The following is a 15,000-nucleotide window of genomic DNA, read 5'->3' on the forward strand; positions in this document are numbered from 1 at the left end:
GCGAGTGTGGGTGGGGGAGCGAGTGTGGGTGTGGGAGGGGGAGGGGGTGTGGGTGGGGGTGTGGGTGGGGTTGGGGGAGGGAGTGGGGGAGGGGGTGTGGGTGGGGGAGGGGGAGGGGGTGTGGGTGGGGGTGTGGGTGGGGTTGGGGGAGGGAGTGGGGGTGTGGGTGTGGGTGGGGGAGGGGGAGGGGGAGGGGGTGGGGGAGGGGGAGGGGGGTGGGGAGGGGGTGTGGGTGGGGTTGGGGGAGGGGGTGTGGGTGGGGGAGGGGAGGGGGTGGGGGGAGGGGGTGTGGGAGGGGGTGGGGGAGGGGGTGTGGGAGGGGGTGTGGGTGGGGGAGTGGGTGGGGGAGTGGGTGGGGGAGGGGGTGTGGGTGTGGGAGGGGGTGTGGGTGGGGGAGTGGGTGGGGGAGGGGGTGTGGGTGGGGGAGGGGGTGTGGGTGGGGGAGGGGGTGTGGGTGGGGGTGTGGGTGGGTTGGGGGAGGGGGTGTGGGTGGGGGAGGGGGTGTGGGTGGGGGAGGGGGTGGGGGAGGGGGTGGGGGAGGGGGTGGGGTGGGGAGGGGGTGTGGGTGGGGGAGGGGTGGGGGTGGGGGAGGGAGTGTGGTGGGGGAGGGGGAGGGGGTGGGGGAGGGGGTGTGGGTGGGGTTGGGGGAGGGGGTGTGGGTGGGGGAGGGGGAGGGGGTGGGGGGAGGGGGTGTGGGTGGGGTTGGGGGAGGGGGTGTGGGTGGGGGAGGGGGTGTGGGTGGGGGAGGGGGTGTGGGTGGGGGTGTGGGTGGGGTTGGGGGAGGGGGTGTGGGTGGGGGAGGGGGTGGGGGAGGGGGTGTGGGTGGGGGAGGGGTGTGGGTGGGGGTGGGGGAGGGGGTGTGGGTGGGGGAGGGGGTGTGGGAGGGGTGAGTGTCTAACCCGGATTTGCTCTCTCGCTGACAGGGCAGTCACGGCTGTGGCGCAGGAACAGTTGGGGCGTCTGTGCATACGACCAACATCTACCTCCACCCCCCCATTCACCAATACATCCGGCAACTCAGCAACCTGCTCCCCGAGCCACTGAAGGTACAGGGTAGGAGGAGGAGTTGGGGTTGGGGGAAGTGGGGGTGGTGGTGGGGGAGGGGGTGAGGGTGGGGGTGAGGGTGGGGGTGGTGGGGGGGAGGGGGAGGGGGTGAGGGTGGGGGTGAGGGGGGTGAGGGTGGGGAGGGGGTGGTGGTGGGGGAGGGGGTGTGTGTGGGGAGAGGGTGAAGGTGGGGGAGGGGGTGGGGGAGGGGCTGAGGGTGAGGGAGGGGGTGACGGAGGGGGTGAGGGTGGGGGAGAGGGAGGGGAGAGGGGTGGAAGTGGTGGTGGGGGAGGGGGTGGTGATGGGGGTGGGGGCGGGGGTGAGGGCGGGAGTGAGGGGGTGAGGGTGGGGATGGGGGACGGGATGAGGGTGGGGAGGGGATGAGAGTGGGAGTGAGGGTGGGGAAGGAGGTGGGGGTGGGTGTGGGGGAGTGTGGTGGGGGTGGGGAGGGGATGTGGGTGGGGAGGGGATGTGGGTGGGGAGGGGGTATGGGTTGGTGTGGGGGAGGGGGGGGGGTGGTGGGGATGGGCGTCAGGGAGGGGGAGGGGACGAGGTTGGAGAAGGGGATGCGGGAGGGGGTGAGGGTGGGGGAGGGGTTCGGGGCGGGTGTGCAGGAGTGTGTGGGGGTGGGGGTGGGGGTGGGATTTGAGGTGGGTGTGCGGGACGGTGTGAGGGTATGGGACGGGATGAGGGTGAGGGTGGGTGTGGGGGAGGGGATGAGGATGGGGAGGGAATGAGGGGGGGAGAGGACGAGTGTGGAGGAGGGGATGCGGGGGTGGTAAGGGTCGGGGAGGGATTTGGGGTGGGTGTGCGGGAGGGTGTGGAGGTATGGGACGGGATGAGGGTGGGTGTGGGGGAGGGTGTGAGGATGGGGGAGGGGGTGGGGCTGGGAGTTGGCGAAGGGGTGGGACTTGGGGAAGGGGTGGGAGCTGGGGAAGGGGTGGGAGTTGGGGAAGGGGTGGGAGTTGGGGAAGGGGTGGGAGTTGGGGAAGGGGTGGGAGTTGGGGGAAGGGGTGGGAGTTGGGGAAGGGGTGGGAGTTGGGGAGGGGGTGGGAGTTGGGGAGGGGGTGGGAGTTGGGGAGGGGTGGGAGTTGGGGAGGGGGTGGGAGTTGGGGAGGGGGTGGGAGTTGGGGAGGGGGTGGGAGTTGGGGAAGGGGTGGGTGTTGGGGAAGGGGTGGGTGTTGGGGAAGGGGTGGGTGTTGGGGAAGGGGTGGGTGTTGGGGAAGGGGTGGGTGTTGGGGAAGGGGTGGGTGTTGGGGAAGGGGTGGGTGTTGGGAAGGGGTGGGTGCTGGGGAAGGGGTGGGTGTTGGGGAAGGGGTGGGTGTTGGGGAAGGGGTGGGAGTTGGGGAAGGGGTGGGAGTTGGGGAAGGGGTGGGAGTTGGGGAAGGGGTGGGAGTTGGGGAAGGGGTGGGAGTTGGGGAAGGGGTTGGAGTTGGGGAAGGGGTGGGAGTTGGGGAAGGGGTGGGAGTTGGGGAAGGGGTGGGAGTTGGGGAAGGGGTGGGAGTTGGGGAAGGGGTGGGAGTTGGGGAAGGGGTGGGAGTTGGGGAAGGGGTGGAGTTGGGGAAGGGGTGGGAGTTGGGGAAGGGGTGGGAGTTGGGGAAGGGGTGGGAGTTGGGGAAGGGGTGGGAGTTGGGGAAGGGTGGAGTTGGGGAAGGGGTGGGTGTTGGGGAAGGGGTGGGTGTTGGGGACAGGGGTGGGTGTTGGGGAAGGGGTGGGTGTTGGGAAGGGGTGGGAGTTGGGGAGGGGGTGGGAGTTGGGGAGGGGGTGGGAGTTGGGGAGGGGGTGGGAGTTGGGGAGGGGGTGGGAGTTGGGGAGGGGGTGGGGAGTTGGGGAAGGGGTGGGAGTTGGGGAAGGGGTGGGAGTTGGGGAAGGGTGGGAGTTGGGGAAGGGGTGGAGTTGGGGAAGGGGTGGAGTTGGGGAAGGGGTGGGTGTTGGGGAAGGGGTGGGTGTTGGGGAAGGGGTGGGAGTTGGGGAAGGGGTGGGAGTTGGGGAAGGGGTGGGAGTTGGGGAAGGGGTGGGAGTTGGGGAGGGGGTGGGAGTTGGGGAAGGGGTGGGAGTTGGGGAAGGGGTGGGAGTTGGGGGAGGGGTGGGAGTTGGGAGGGGGTGGGAGTTGGGGAGGGGGTGGGAGTTGGGGAGGGGGTGGGAGTTGGGGAGGGGGTGGGAGTTGGGGAGGGGGTGGGAGTTGGGGGAGGGGGTGGAGTTGGGGAGGGGGTGGGAGTTGGGGAAGGGGTGGGAGTTGGGGAAGGGGTGGGAGTTGGGGAGGGGGTGGGAGTTGGGAGGGGGTGGGAGTTGGGGAAGGGGGTGGGAGTTGGGGAAGGGTGGGAGTTGGGGAGGGGTGGGAGTTGGGGAGGGGGTGGGAGTTGGGGAGGGGGTGGGAGTTGGGGAGGGGGTGGGAGTTGGGGAGGGGGTGGGGTTGGGGAGGGGGTGGGGAGTTGGGGAGGGGGTGGGAGTTGGGGAGGGGGTGGGAGTTGGGGAGGGTGGGAGGTTGGGGAGGGGGTGGGAGTTGGGGAGGGGGTGGGAGTTGGGGAGGGGGTGGGAGTTGGGGAAGGGGTGGGAGTTGGGGAAGGGGTGGGAGTGGGGAAGGGGTGGGAGTTGGGGAGGGGTTGGAGTTGGGGAGGGGGTGGGAGTTGGGGAGGGGGGGGGAGTTGTGGAAGGGGGTGGGAGTTGGGGAAGGGGGTGGGAATTGGGGAAGGGGTGGGAGTTGGGGAGGGGGTGGGAGTTGGGGAGGGGGTGGGAGTTGGGGAGGGGGTGGGAGTTGGGGAGGGGGTGGGAGTTGGGGAGGGGGTGGGAGTTGGGGAAGGGGTGGGAGTTGGGGAAGGGGTGGGAGTTGGGGAAGGGGTGGGAGTTGGGGAGGGGTGGGAGTTGGGGAGGGGGTGGGAGTTGGGGAAGGGGTGGGAGTTGGGGAGGGAGGTGGGAGTTGGGAGGGGGTGGGAGTTGGGGAGGGGGTGGGAGTTGGGGAGGGGGTGGGAGTTGGGGAAGGGGTGGGCTGGGGGTTCCTCAGTGTTGTCCTGAGTGTTTCTTTCTTCAGGTGTCTATTTGGTGAACAGCGGTTCCGAAGCGAATGACCTGGCTCTGCAGCTCGCCCGATCCTACACACACAACCACCACATCATCACCCTCAGGTAACGCTCGCCAACCCCCAGCCTCCCCAGTCCCCCACCCACCCCACCACCCCCTCACTCCCTCTCATCCCCGAGATGAGAAGGAGCATCCAGGATGGCTTCTTGAAACACTATGCAGATAGTCCAACTAGGGAAGGGGCCATACTGGACCTGGTATTGGGGAATGAGCCCGGTCAGGATGTTTCAGTAGGGGAGCAGTTCGGGAACAGTGACCACAATTCAGTAAGCTTTAAGGTACTGATGGATAAAGATAAGTGTAGTCCTCAAGTGAAGGTGCTAAATTGGGGAAGGCTAATTACAACAATATTAGACAGGAACTGAAGAATGTAGATTGGGGACAGATGTTTGAGGGCAAATCAACATCTGGCATGTGGGAGGTTTAATAAGAACATAAGAACCAGGAGCAGGAGTCGGCCATCTGGCCCCTCGAGCCTGCTCCGCCATTCAATAAGATCATGGCTGATCTTTTTGACGACTCAGCTCCACTTACCCGCCCGCTCACCATAACCCTTAATTCCTTTACTGTTCAAAAATTTATCTATCCTTGCCTTAAAAACATTCAATGAGGTAGCCTCAACTGCTTCACTGGGCAGGGGATTCCACAGATTCACAACCCTTTGGGTGAAGAAGTTCCTCCTCAACTCAGACCTAAATCTGCTTCCCCTTGAGGCTCTGCCCCCTAGTTCTAGTTTCATCCGCCAGTGGAAACAACTTCCCTCCTTCTATCTTATCTATTCCCTTCATAATCTTATATGTTTCTATAAGGTCTCCCCTCATTCTTCTGAATTCCAATGAGTATAGCCCCAGTCTACTCAGTCTCTCCTCATAAGCCAACCCTCTCAACTCCGGAATCAATCTGGTGAATCTCCTCTGCACCCCCTCCAGTGCCAGTATATCCTTTCTCAAGTAAGGAGACCAAAACTGTACACAGTACTCCAGGTGTGGCCTCACCAGCACCTTATACAGCTGCAACAGAACTTTAGCAAGGCCTTTGACAATGGAACCGCATGGTAGGTTGTTGCATAAGGTTAAATCTCATGGGATCCAGGGTGAGGTAGCTAAATGGATACAAAATTGGCTTCTTGACAGAAGCCAGAGGGTGGTTGTAGAGAGTTGTTTTTCAAACTGGAGACCTGTGACCAGCGGTGTGCCTCAGGGATCAGTGCTGGGCCCACTGTTATTTGTCATTTATATTAATGATTTGGATGAGAATATAGGGGGCATGGTTAGTAAGTTTGCAGATGGCACCAAGATTGGTGGCATAGTGGACAGTGAAGAAAGTTATCTCCAATTGCAACAGGATCTTGATCAATTGGGCCAGTGGGCTGACGAATGGCAGATGGAGTTTAATTTAGACAAATGCGGGGTGATGCATTTTGGTAAATTGAACCAGAGCAGGACTTACTCAGTTAATGGTAGGGCGTTGGGGAGAGTTACAGAACAAAGAGATCGAGGGGTACATGTTCATAGCTCCTTGAAAGTGGAGTCACAGGTGGACAGAGTGGTGAAGAAGGCATTCGACATGCTTGGTTTCATCGGTCAGAACATTGAATACAGGAGTTGGGACGTCTTGTTGAAGTTGTACAAGACATTGGTAAGGCCACACTTGGAATACTGTGTGCAATTCTGGTCAACCTATGATAGAAAGGATATTATTAAACTAGAAAGAGTGCAGAAAAGATTTACTCGGATGCTACCGGGACTTGATGGATTGAGTTATAAGGAGAGGCTGGATAGACTGGGACTTTTTTCTCTGGAGCGTAGGAGGCTGAGGGGTGATCTTATAGAGGTCTATAAAATAATGAGGGGCATAGACAAGGTAGATAGTCAATATCTTTTCCCAAAGGTAGGGGAGTCTGAAACTAGAGGGCATAGGTTTAAGGTGAGAGGGGAGAGATACAAAAGTGTCCAGAGGGGCAATTTTTTCACACACAGGGTGGTGAGTGTCTGGAACAAGCTGCCAGAGGTAGTAGTAGAGGCGGGTACAACATCTGGCATGTGGAAAGCTTTCAAATGTGAGTTGATCGGGATTCAGGACCGGCACATTCCTGTAAGGATGAAGGATAAGTATGGCAAGTTTTGGGAACCTTGGATAGCGAGAGATATTGTGAGCCTAGTCAAAGAGAAAAAGGAAGCATTTGTCAAAGCTAGGAGGCTGGGAACACACGAAGCAAGTGTGGAATACAAGGAAAGTAGGAAGAAACTTAAGCAAGGAGTAAGGAGGGCTAAAAGGGGTCATGAAAAAGCATTGGCCAGCAGGATTAAGGAAAATCCCAAGGCTTTTTATACATATATAAAGAGCAAGAGGGTAGCCAGGGAGAGGGTTGGCCCACTCAAGGACAAGGGAGGGAGTCTATGTGTGGAGCCAGAGGAAATGGGTGAGGGATTAAATGAGTACTTTGCGTCAGTATTCATCAAAGAGAAGGACTTGGTGGATAATGAGTCTGGGAAAGGATGTGTAGATAGTTTGAATCATGTTGAGATCAAAAAGGAGGTGGTATTGGGGTTCTTGAGAAACATTAAGGTAGACAAGTCCCCAGGGCCTGATGGGATTTACCCCAGAATACTGAGAGAGGCAAGGGAGGAAATTGCTGGGGCCTCGAGAGAAATCTTTGTATCCTCACTGGCTACAGGAGAGGTCATGATGTGAAGATGCCGGTGTTGGACTGGGGTAAACACAGTAAGAAGTTTAACAACACCAGGTTAAAGTCCAACAGGTTTATTTGGTAGCACAAGCCACTAGCTTTTGGAGCCCTGCTCCTTCCATCTGGCGAAGGAGCAGCGCTCCGAAAGCTAATGGTATTTGCTACCAAATAAACCTGTTGGACTTTAACCTGGTGTTGTTAAACTTCTTACAGGGGAGGTCCCAGAGGATTGGAGAATAGCCAATGTTGTTCCTTTGTTTAAGAAGGGTAGCAAGAATAATCCAGGTAATTACAGGCCGGTGAGCCTTACATCAGTGATAGGGAAATTATTGGAGAGGATTCTTCGAGACAGGATTTATTCCCACTTGGAAATAAGTGGACATATTAGTGAGAGGCAACATAGTTTTGTGAAGGGGAGGTCGTGTCTCACGAACTTGATTGAGTTTTTCGAGGAAGTGACGAAGATGATTGATGAGGGTAGGGCAGTGGATGTTGTCTACATGGACTTCAGTAAGGCCTTTGACAAGGTCCCTCATGGCAGACTGGTGCAGAAGGTGAAGTCGCATGGGATCAGAGGTGAGCTGGCAAGGTGGATACAAAACTGGCTCGGTCAGAGAAGTGATGTGGAGATGCCGGCGTTGGACTGGGGTAAACACAGTAAGAGTTTTAACAACACCAGGTTAAAGTCCAGCAGGTTTATTTGGTAGCAAATACCATTAGCTTTCGGAGCGCTGCCCCTTCCATCTGACAAAGGAGCAGGGCTCCGAAAGTTAATGGCATTTGCTACCAAATAAACCTTTAACCTGGTGTTGTTAAGGTCCCTCATGGACCAATAAATAAACCTGTTGGACTTTAACCTGGTGTTGTTAAACTTCTTACTCGGTCAAAGAAGACGGAGGGTAGCAGTGGAAGGGTGTGTTTCTGAATGGAGGGCTGTGACAAGTGGTGTTCCTCAGGGATCAGTGCTGGGACCTTTGCTGTTTGTAATATATATCAATGATTTGGAGGAAAATGTAACTGGATTGGTTAGTAAGTTTGCGGACGACACAAAGGTTGGTGGATTTGCGGATAGCGATGAGGACCATCAGAGGATACAGCAGGATATAGATCAGTTGGAGACTTGGCGGAGAGATGGCAGATGGAGTTTAATCCGGACAAATGTGAGGTAATGCATTTTGGAAGGTCTAATACAGATAGGAAATATACAGTAAATGGCAGAACCCTTAAGAGTATTGATAGGCAAAGGGATCTGGGTGTACAGGTACACAGGTCACTGAAAGTGGCAATGCAGGTGGAGAAGGTAGTCAAGAAGGCATACGGCATGCTTGCCTTCATCGGCCGGGGTATTGAGTTTAAAAATTGGCAAGTCATGTTGCAGCTTTATAGAACCTTAGTTAGGCCCCTCTTGGAATATAATGTTCAATTCTGGTCGCCACACTACCAGAAGGATGTGGAGGCTTTGGAGAGGGTACAGAAAAGATTTACCAGGATGTTGCCTGGTATGGAGGGCATTAGCTATGAAGAGAAGTTGGAGAAACCTGGTTTGTTCTCAGTGGAGCGACGGAGGTTGAGGGGCGACCTGATAGAAGTCTACAAATTTATGAGAGGCATGGACAGAGTGGATAGTCAGAAACTTTTTCCCAGGGTGGAAGAGTCAATTACTAAGGGGCACAGGTTTAAGGTGCAAGGGGCAAGGTTTAAAGGAGATGTACGAGGCAGATTTTTTATACAGTGGGTGGTGGGTGCCTGGAACTCGTTGCCGGGGGAGGCAGTGGAAACGGATACGGTAGTGACTTTTAAGGGGCGTCTTGACAAATACATGAATAGGATGGGAATAGAGGGATATGGTCTCCAGAAGGGTAGGGGGTTTTAGTTAAGTCGGGCAGCATGGTCGGTGCAGGCTTGGAGGGCCGAAGGGCCTGTTCCTGTGCTGTAATTTTCTTTGTTCCTTGTTACGGGGATAAAACAGGAGTATAGGACTGGATAGAATGGTCTCTCAGAGAGGCAGTGCAGACTCAATGGGCCGAATGGCCTACTGCACTATAAAGGTTCTGGAATTCTGTCTTTCATAAGCGATATAAACGATCTGGAAGAAGATGTAACTGGGCTGATCAGTAAGTTTGCGGACGACACAAAATTGGCAGGACTTGCAGATAGTGAGGAGCATTGTCAGAGGCTACAGAAGGATATAGATAGGCTGGAAATTTGGGCAAAGAAATGGCAAATGGAGTTCAATCCAGATAAATGCGAAGTGATGCATTTTGGTAGAACTAACGTAGGGGGGAGCTATATGATAAATGGCAGAACCATAAAGGGTGTAGATACGCAGAGGGACCTGGGTGTGCAAGTCCACAGATCCTTGAAGGTGACGTCACAGGTGGAGAAGGTGGTGAAGAAGGCATATGGCATGCTTGCCTTTATAGGACAGGGTATAGAGTATAAAAGTTGGGGTCTGATGTTGCAGTTGTATAGAACGTTGGTTCGGCCGCATTTGGAATACTGCGTCCAGTTCTGGAAGGGCTTAGTTATGAGGAGAGATTGGGTAAACTGGGGTTGTTCTCCCTGGAAAGACGGAGGATGAGGGGTGACCTAATAGAGGTGTATAAAATTATGAAAAGCATAGATAGGGTGAACGGTGGGAATTTTTTTCCCAGGTTGGTGGTGACGTTCACGAGGGGTCATAGGTTCAAGGTGAAGGGGGGGAGGTTTAACACGGATATCAGAAGGACATATTTTACACAGAGGGTGGTGGGGACCTGGAATGCGCTGCCGGGCAAGGTGGTGGAGGCGGACACACTGGGAACGTTTAAGACTTATCTGGACAGCCATATGAACGGAGTGGGAATGGAGAGATACAAAAGAATGGTCTAGTTTGGACCAGGGAGCGGCGCGGGCTTGGAGGGCCGAAGGGCCTGTTCCTGTGCTGTATTGTTCTTTGTTCACTACCACTGTCTTTCCTCATTCATTTATGGGATGTGGGGTTCACCAGCAGAGGCAGTATTTGTTGCCCCTGAACGGAGTGGCTTGCTGGGGCCATTTCAGAGGGCAGTTAAGAGTCAACCCCATTGCTGTGGGTCTGGAGTCACATGTAGACCAGACCAGGTAAGGACGGCAGATTTCCTTCCCTAAAGTGAACAGACTGTAGCTATTTGAAATGTTGAGGCGGGCACGGTGACACAGTGGTTAGCACTGCTGCCTCACAGCTCCAGGGACCCGGGCACGGTGGCACAGTAGTTAGCACTGCTGCCTCACAGCGCCAGGGACCTGGGTTCGATTCCCAGCTTGGGTCACTGTCTGTGTGGAGTTTGCACGTTCTCCCCGTGTCTGCGTGGGTTTCCTCCCACAGTCCGAAAGACGTGCTGGTTAGAGGTGCATTGACCATGCTAAATTCTCCCTCAGTGTACCCGAACAGGCACCGGAGTGTGGCGACTAGGGGATTTTCACAGTAACTTCATTGCAGTGTTAATGTAAGCCGACTTGTGAAACTAATAATTAAATAAAAGAAAGTGATCAGTGAAGGCGTATGTAGGTCCCACGCAGTCCTAAACAGGAGAATCTATAATGGGGAACAAGGAAATGGCAGAGCGATTAAACAATGACTTTAGTTCTGTCTTAAGAACATAAGAACATAAGAAATAGGAGCAGGAGTAGGCCACTGGAGCAAGCTGAGAGGGGTGATTGAAAAGCAGCAGTGCTGGTAAGAGATTAATTGAATTGTTTATTTATTTAATTAGTCAGCTAGTGTGTGTATTTTTTTGGCCTTTACTTTAACAGCAGTTTTTCAAGTTTAAAGTGAAAACTAGAAGTGGGCAGCAAAGGAGTCTGGGAAGGGTTTTTATTTTAACTTTAAAAGTCAGTTACCTGGGTGGTTCCCCCTCAGTAGTAGTTTTTTTTTCTCTCGGGCCCCTAGCCCTATAAATTGGTGCAGAGGAGATACCCGATCCTCTACACTGGTAGAGGATCCCACCCTTCCATCCTCCTCTAACCTAATTATAAGTGTGGGGAAGTTTTTTGTTTTCTTTTTTTCTTGCTGGTAATGGCTTCAGGGATGGCAGTTCAGGCAGTATGCTGCATCTCCTGTGGGATGTATGTGGTGAGGAAATCCAGTAGTGTTTCAGGAGATTTTAGTTGTAAGAAGTGCATTAGATTGCAGCTTCTGGAGGAGCGTGTAAAGGAGCTGGAGGGGGAGGTAGAGGAACTCCGCATAATTCGGGAGGCGGAGGTGGAAGTTGATAGGAGTTATAGAGAAATAGTAACTCCTAGAAATGAGGCTTGGGTCAATGCCAGGAGGAGGGGTAAGAAGCAATCGGGAAGACAATCCCCTGGGGCGGTTCCCCTCCATAATAGGTTTTCGGTGCTGGAGGCTACAGTTGAGGAGGAATCAACTGAGCATAGAGAGCAGATCTCTGGGGGTGAGCCGAGTGAGAAAGCTCAGGTGGTTAGGGGCTGTAAAAGACTGGGCCTTGTGATTGGGGACTCCACAATTAAGGGGACAGATAGGAGGGTCGGAACTAAAGGTAGGGACTCAGGGTTGGTGTGTTGCCTACCAGGGGCTGGGGTCCGGGATGTGTCTGACAGGGTATTCAGGACTCTTAGGGGGGAGGGAGATAAACCACAAGTTATTGTACATGTGGGGACACACGACATAGGGAGGATAGGGGAAGGGGATATTAGGCAGGGATTTATGGAGTTGGGGTGGAAACTAAAGGCCAAGACTGACAGAGTGGTTATCTCTGGACTCTTGCCTGTACCACGGGATAGTTTAGAGAGGAATAGGGAGAGGGAAGGTTTGAATTCATGGCTGAGGGGATGGTGCAGGAGGGAGGGGTTCAGGTACTTAAGCAATTGGGGCTCGTACTGGGGAAGGTGTGACCTCTATGAGAAGGATGGTCTACACCTTAATCAGAAGGGGACCAATATCCTGGGGGGTAAATTTGCTAAGGCCATGCAGGGAGGTTTAAACTGATTCGGGGGGGGGGAGGGATCCTGAGTAGTGGGGCTGAAAGTGAGGGATGCATGGATGGGGACTGCAATGCACGGCATTGCAGAGGTGGGGTGGAGCAGGGTTTGAAATGTGTATACTTCAATGCCAGGAGTATTCGCAATAAAGTGGGTGAACTTGCAGCGTGGATCAGTACCTGGGACTTCGATGTTGTGGCTATTTCAGAGACATGGATAGAGCAGGGGCAGGAATGGATGCTGCAGGTCCCGGGGTTCAAATGTTTTAGTCGAAGTAGGGAAGGAGGTAGAAGAGGGGGAGGGGTAGCATTATTGGTCAGAGATTGTATCACAGTGTCAGAGAGGAGGTTTGATGAGGACTTATCTGTTGAGGTAGTATGGGCGGAGATTAGAAATAGGAGAGGAGAGGTCACCCTGTTGGGAGTCTTTTATAGACCTCCTAAAAGTTCTAGAGAGGTTGAGGAAAGGATTGCGGAGTCAATCCTGCTTAGGAGTGAAAGTAATAGGGCAATTGTTATGGGGGATTTTAACTTGACTAATATTGACTGGAATTGTTATAGCTCTAGCTCGTTAGAGGGGTCAGTTTTTGTTCAAAGCGTGCAGGAAGGTTTTTTGACTCAGTATGTAGACAGGCCAACTAGAGGTGAGGCTATATTGGATCTGGTGCTGGGAAATGAGCCAGACCAGGTGCTAGACTTGGAAGTTGGTGTGCATTTTGGTGATAGTGACCACAATTCGGTTACGTTCACCTTAGTGATGGAAAGGGATAGGCATGAACCTCGGGCCAGTGGTTTTAGCTGGGGGAAGGGTAATTATGAGGCTATTAGGAGAGAATTAGGAAACATAGGTTGGACTAGGAGATTACAGGGACTGGGAACGTCCGACATGTGGAGTTTTTTCAAGGAGCAGCTACTGCGAGTCTGTGATAGGTATGTCCCTGTCAGGCAAGGAGGAATTGGTAGGGCTAGGGAACCGTGGTGCACCAAAAAAGTTTCTTTGTTGGTTAAAAAGAAAAAGGAGGCTTATGTTCGGATGAGACGTGAGCACTCGGGTAGTGCACTAGAAAGCTTTAGATTGGCTAAGAGGGAGTTGAAGAGCGAGCTTAGAAGGGCTAAAAGGGGACATGAGAAGACTTTGGCGGATAGGGTTAAAGAGAATCCTAAGGCGTTCTATAGGTATGTCAAGAACAGAAGGTTGGTTAGGGCAAGTTTAGGGCCAGTTATAGATGGCAGAGGGAAGTTATGTGTGGAACCGGAGGAGATTGGTGAAGCATTGAACCAATATTTCTCTTCGGTGTTCACGCAAGGGGACATGAATATAGCTGAGGAGGACACTGGGTTGCAAGGGAGTAGAATAGACAGTATTACAGTTGATAAGGAGGATGTGCAGGATATTCTGGAGGGTCTGAAAATAGATAAATCCCCTGGTCCGGATGGGATTTATCCAAGGATTCTCTGGGAGGCAAGAGAAGTGATTGCAGAGCCTCTGGCTCTGATCTTCAGGTCGTCGTTGGCCTCTGGTATAGTACCAGAAGATTGGAGGTTAGCGAATGTTGTCCCATTGTTTAAGAAGGGGAACAGAGACTTCCCCGGGAATTATAGACCGGTGAGTCTCACTTCTGTTGTCGGCAAGATGTTGGAAAAAATTATAAGGGATAGGATTTATAGTTATTTGGAGAGTAATGAATTGATAGGTGATAGTCAGCATGGTTTTGTGGCAGGTAGGTCGTGCCTTACTAACCTTATTGAGTTTTTTGAGAAAGTGACCAAGGAGGTGGATGGGGGCAAGGCAGTGGACGTGGTATATATGGATTTTAGTAAGGCGTTTGATAAGGTTCACCGTGGTAGGCTTCTGCAGAAAATGCAGATGTATGGGATTGGGGGTGATCTAGGAAATTGGATCAGGAATTGGCTAGCGGATAGGAAACAGAGGGTGGTGGTTGATAGTAAATATTCATCATGGAGTGCGGTTACAAGTGGTGTACCTCAGGGATCTGTTTTGGGGCCACTGCTGTTTGTAATATTTATTAATGATCTGGATGAGGGTATAGTTGGGTGGATTAGCAAATTTGCTGATGACACCAAAGTCGGTGGTGTGGTAGACAGTGAGGAAGGGTGTCGTAGTTTGCAGGAAGACTTAGACAGGTTGCAAAGTTGGGCCGAGAGGTGGCGGATGGAGTTTAATGCGGAGAAGTGTGAGGTAATTCACTTTGGTAGGAATAACAGATGTGTTGAGTATAGGGCTAACGGGAGGACTTTGAATAGTGTGGAGGAGCAGAGGGATCTAGGTGTATGTGTGCATAGATCCCTGAAAGTTGGGAATCAAGTAGATAAGGTTGTTAAGAAGGCATATGGTGTCTTGGCGTTTATTGGTAGGGGGATTGAATTTAGGAGTCGTAGCGTTATGTTGCAACTGTACACAACTCTGGTGCGGCCGCACTTGGAGTACTGTGTGCAGTTCTGGTCCCCACATTACAGGAAGGATGTGGAGGCTTTGGAGAGGGTGCAGAGGAGGTTTACCAGGATGTTGCCTGGTATGGAGGGGAGATCCTATGAGGAGAGGCTGAGGGATTTGGGATTGTTTTTGCTGGAAAGGCGGCGGCTAAGAGGGGATCTTATTGAAACATATAAGATGATTAGAGGTTTAGATAGGGTGGATAGTGATAGCCTTTTTCCTCTGATGGAGAAATCCAGCACGAGGGGGCATGGCTTTAAATTGAGGGGGGGTAGTTATAGAACCGATGTCAGGGGTAGGTTCTTTACCCAGAGGGTGGTGAGGGATTGGAATGCCCTGCCAGCATCAGTAGTAAATGCGCCTAGTTTGGGGGCGTTTAAGAGATCCGTAGATAGGTTCATGGACGAAAAGAAATTGGTTTAGGTTGGAGGGTCACAGTTTTTTTTTTTAACTGGTCGGTGCAACATCGTGGGCCGAAGGGCCTGTTCTGCGCTGTAATGTTCTATGTTCTATGTTCTATGTTCTATCTAGCCCCTCGAGCCTGCCCCGCCATTCAATAAGATCATGGCTGATCTGACGTGGATCAGTACCACTTACCCGCCTGATCCCCATAACCCTTAATTCCCTTACCAATCAGGAATCCATCCATCCGCGCTTTAAACATATTCAGCGAGGTAGCCTCCACCACCTCAGTGGGCAGAGAATTCCAGAGATTCACCACCCTCTGGGAGAAGAAGTTCCTCCTCAACTCTGTCTTAAACCGACCCCCCTTTATT

General features: G+C 53.5%; 1 protein-coding gene across 1 annotated transcript in view; it reads left to right on the forward strand.

The window, feature by feature from the left end:
* Positions 1-923: 923 nt before the first annotated feature.
* The window catches only part of agxt2 (alanine--glyoxylate aminotransferase 2), a gene marked incomplete at its 5' end in the record, with an annotated part of 60,752 nt that continues 46,675 nt past the window's right edge, over positions 924-15,000 (forward strand). Inside the window, 3 exon segments of the mRNA XM_078207067.1 lie at positions 924-961; positions 964-1,048; positions 4,074-4,166. Of these exon segments, the coding sequence (XP_078063193.1) occupies positions 924-961; positions 964-1,048; positions 4,074-4,166 (216 nt within the window).

The sequence above is a fragment of the Mustelus asterias genome, unplaced genomic scaffold (assembly GCF_964213995.1).
Source record: "Mustelus asterias unplaced genomic scaffold, sMusAst1.hap1.1 HAP1_SCAFFOLD_2021, whole genome shotgun sequence".
NCBI lineage: Eukaryota > Metazoa > Chordata > Chondrichthyes > Carcharhiniformes > Triakidae > Mustelus > Mustelus asterias.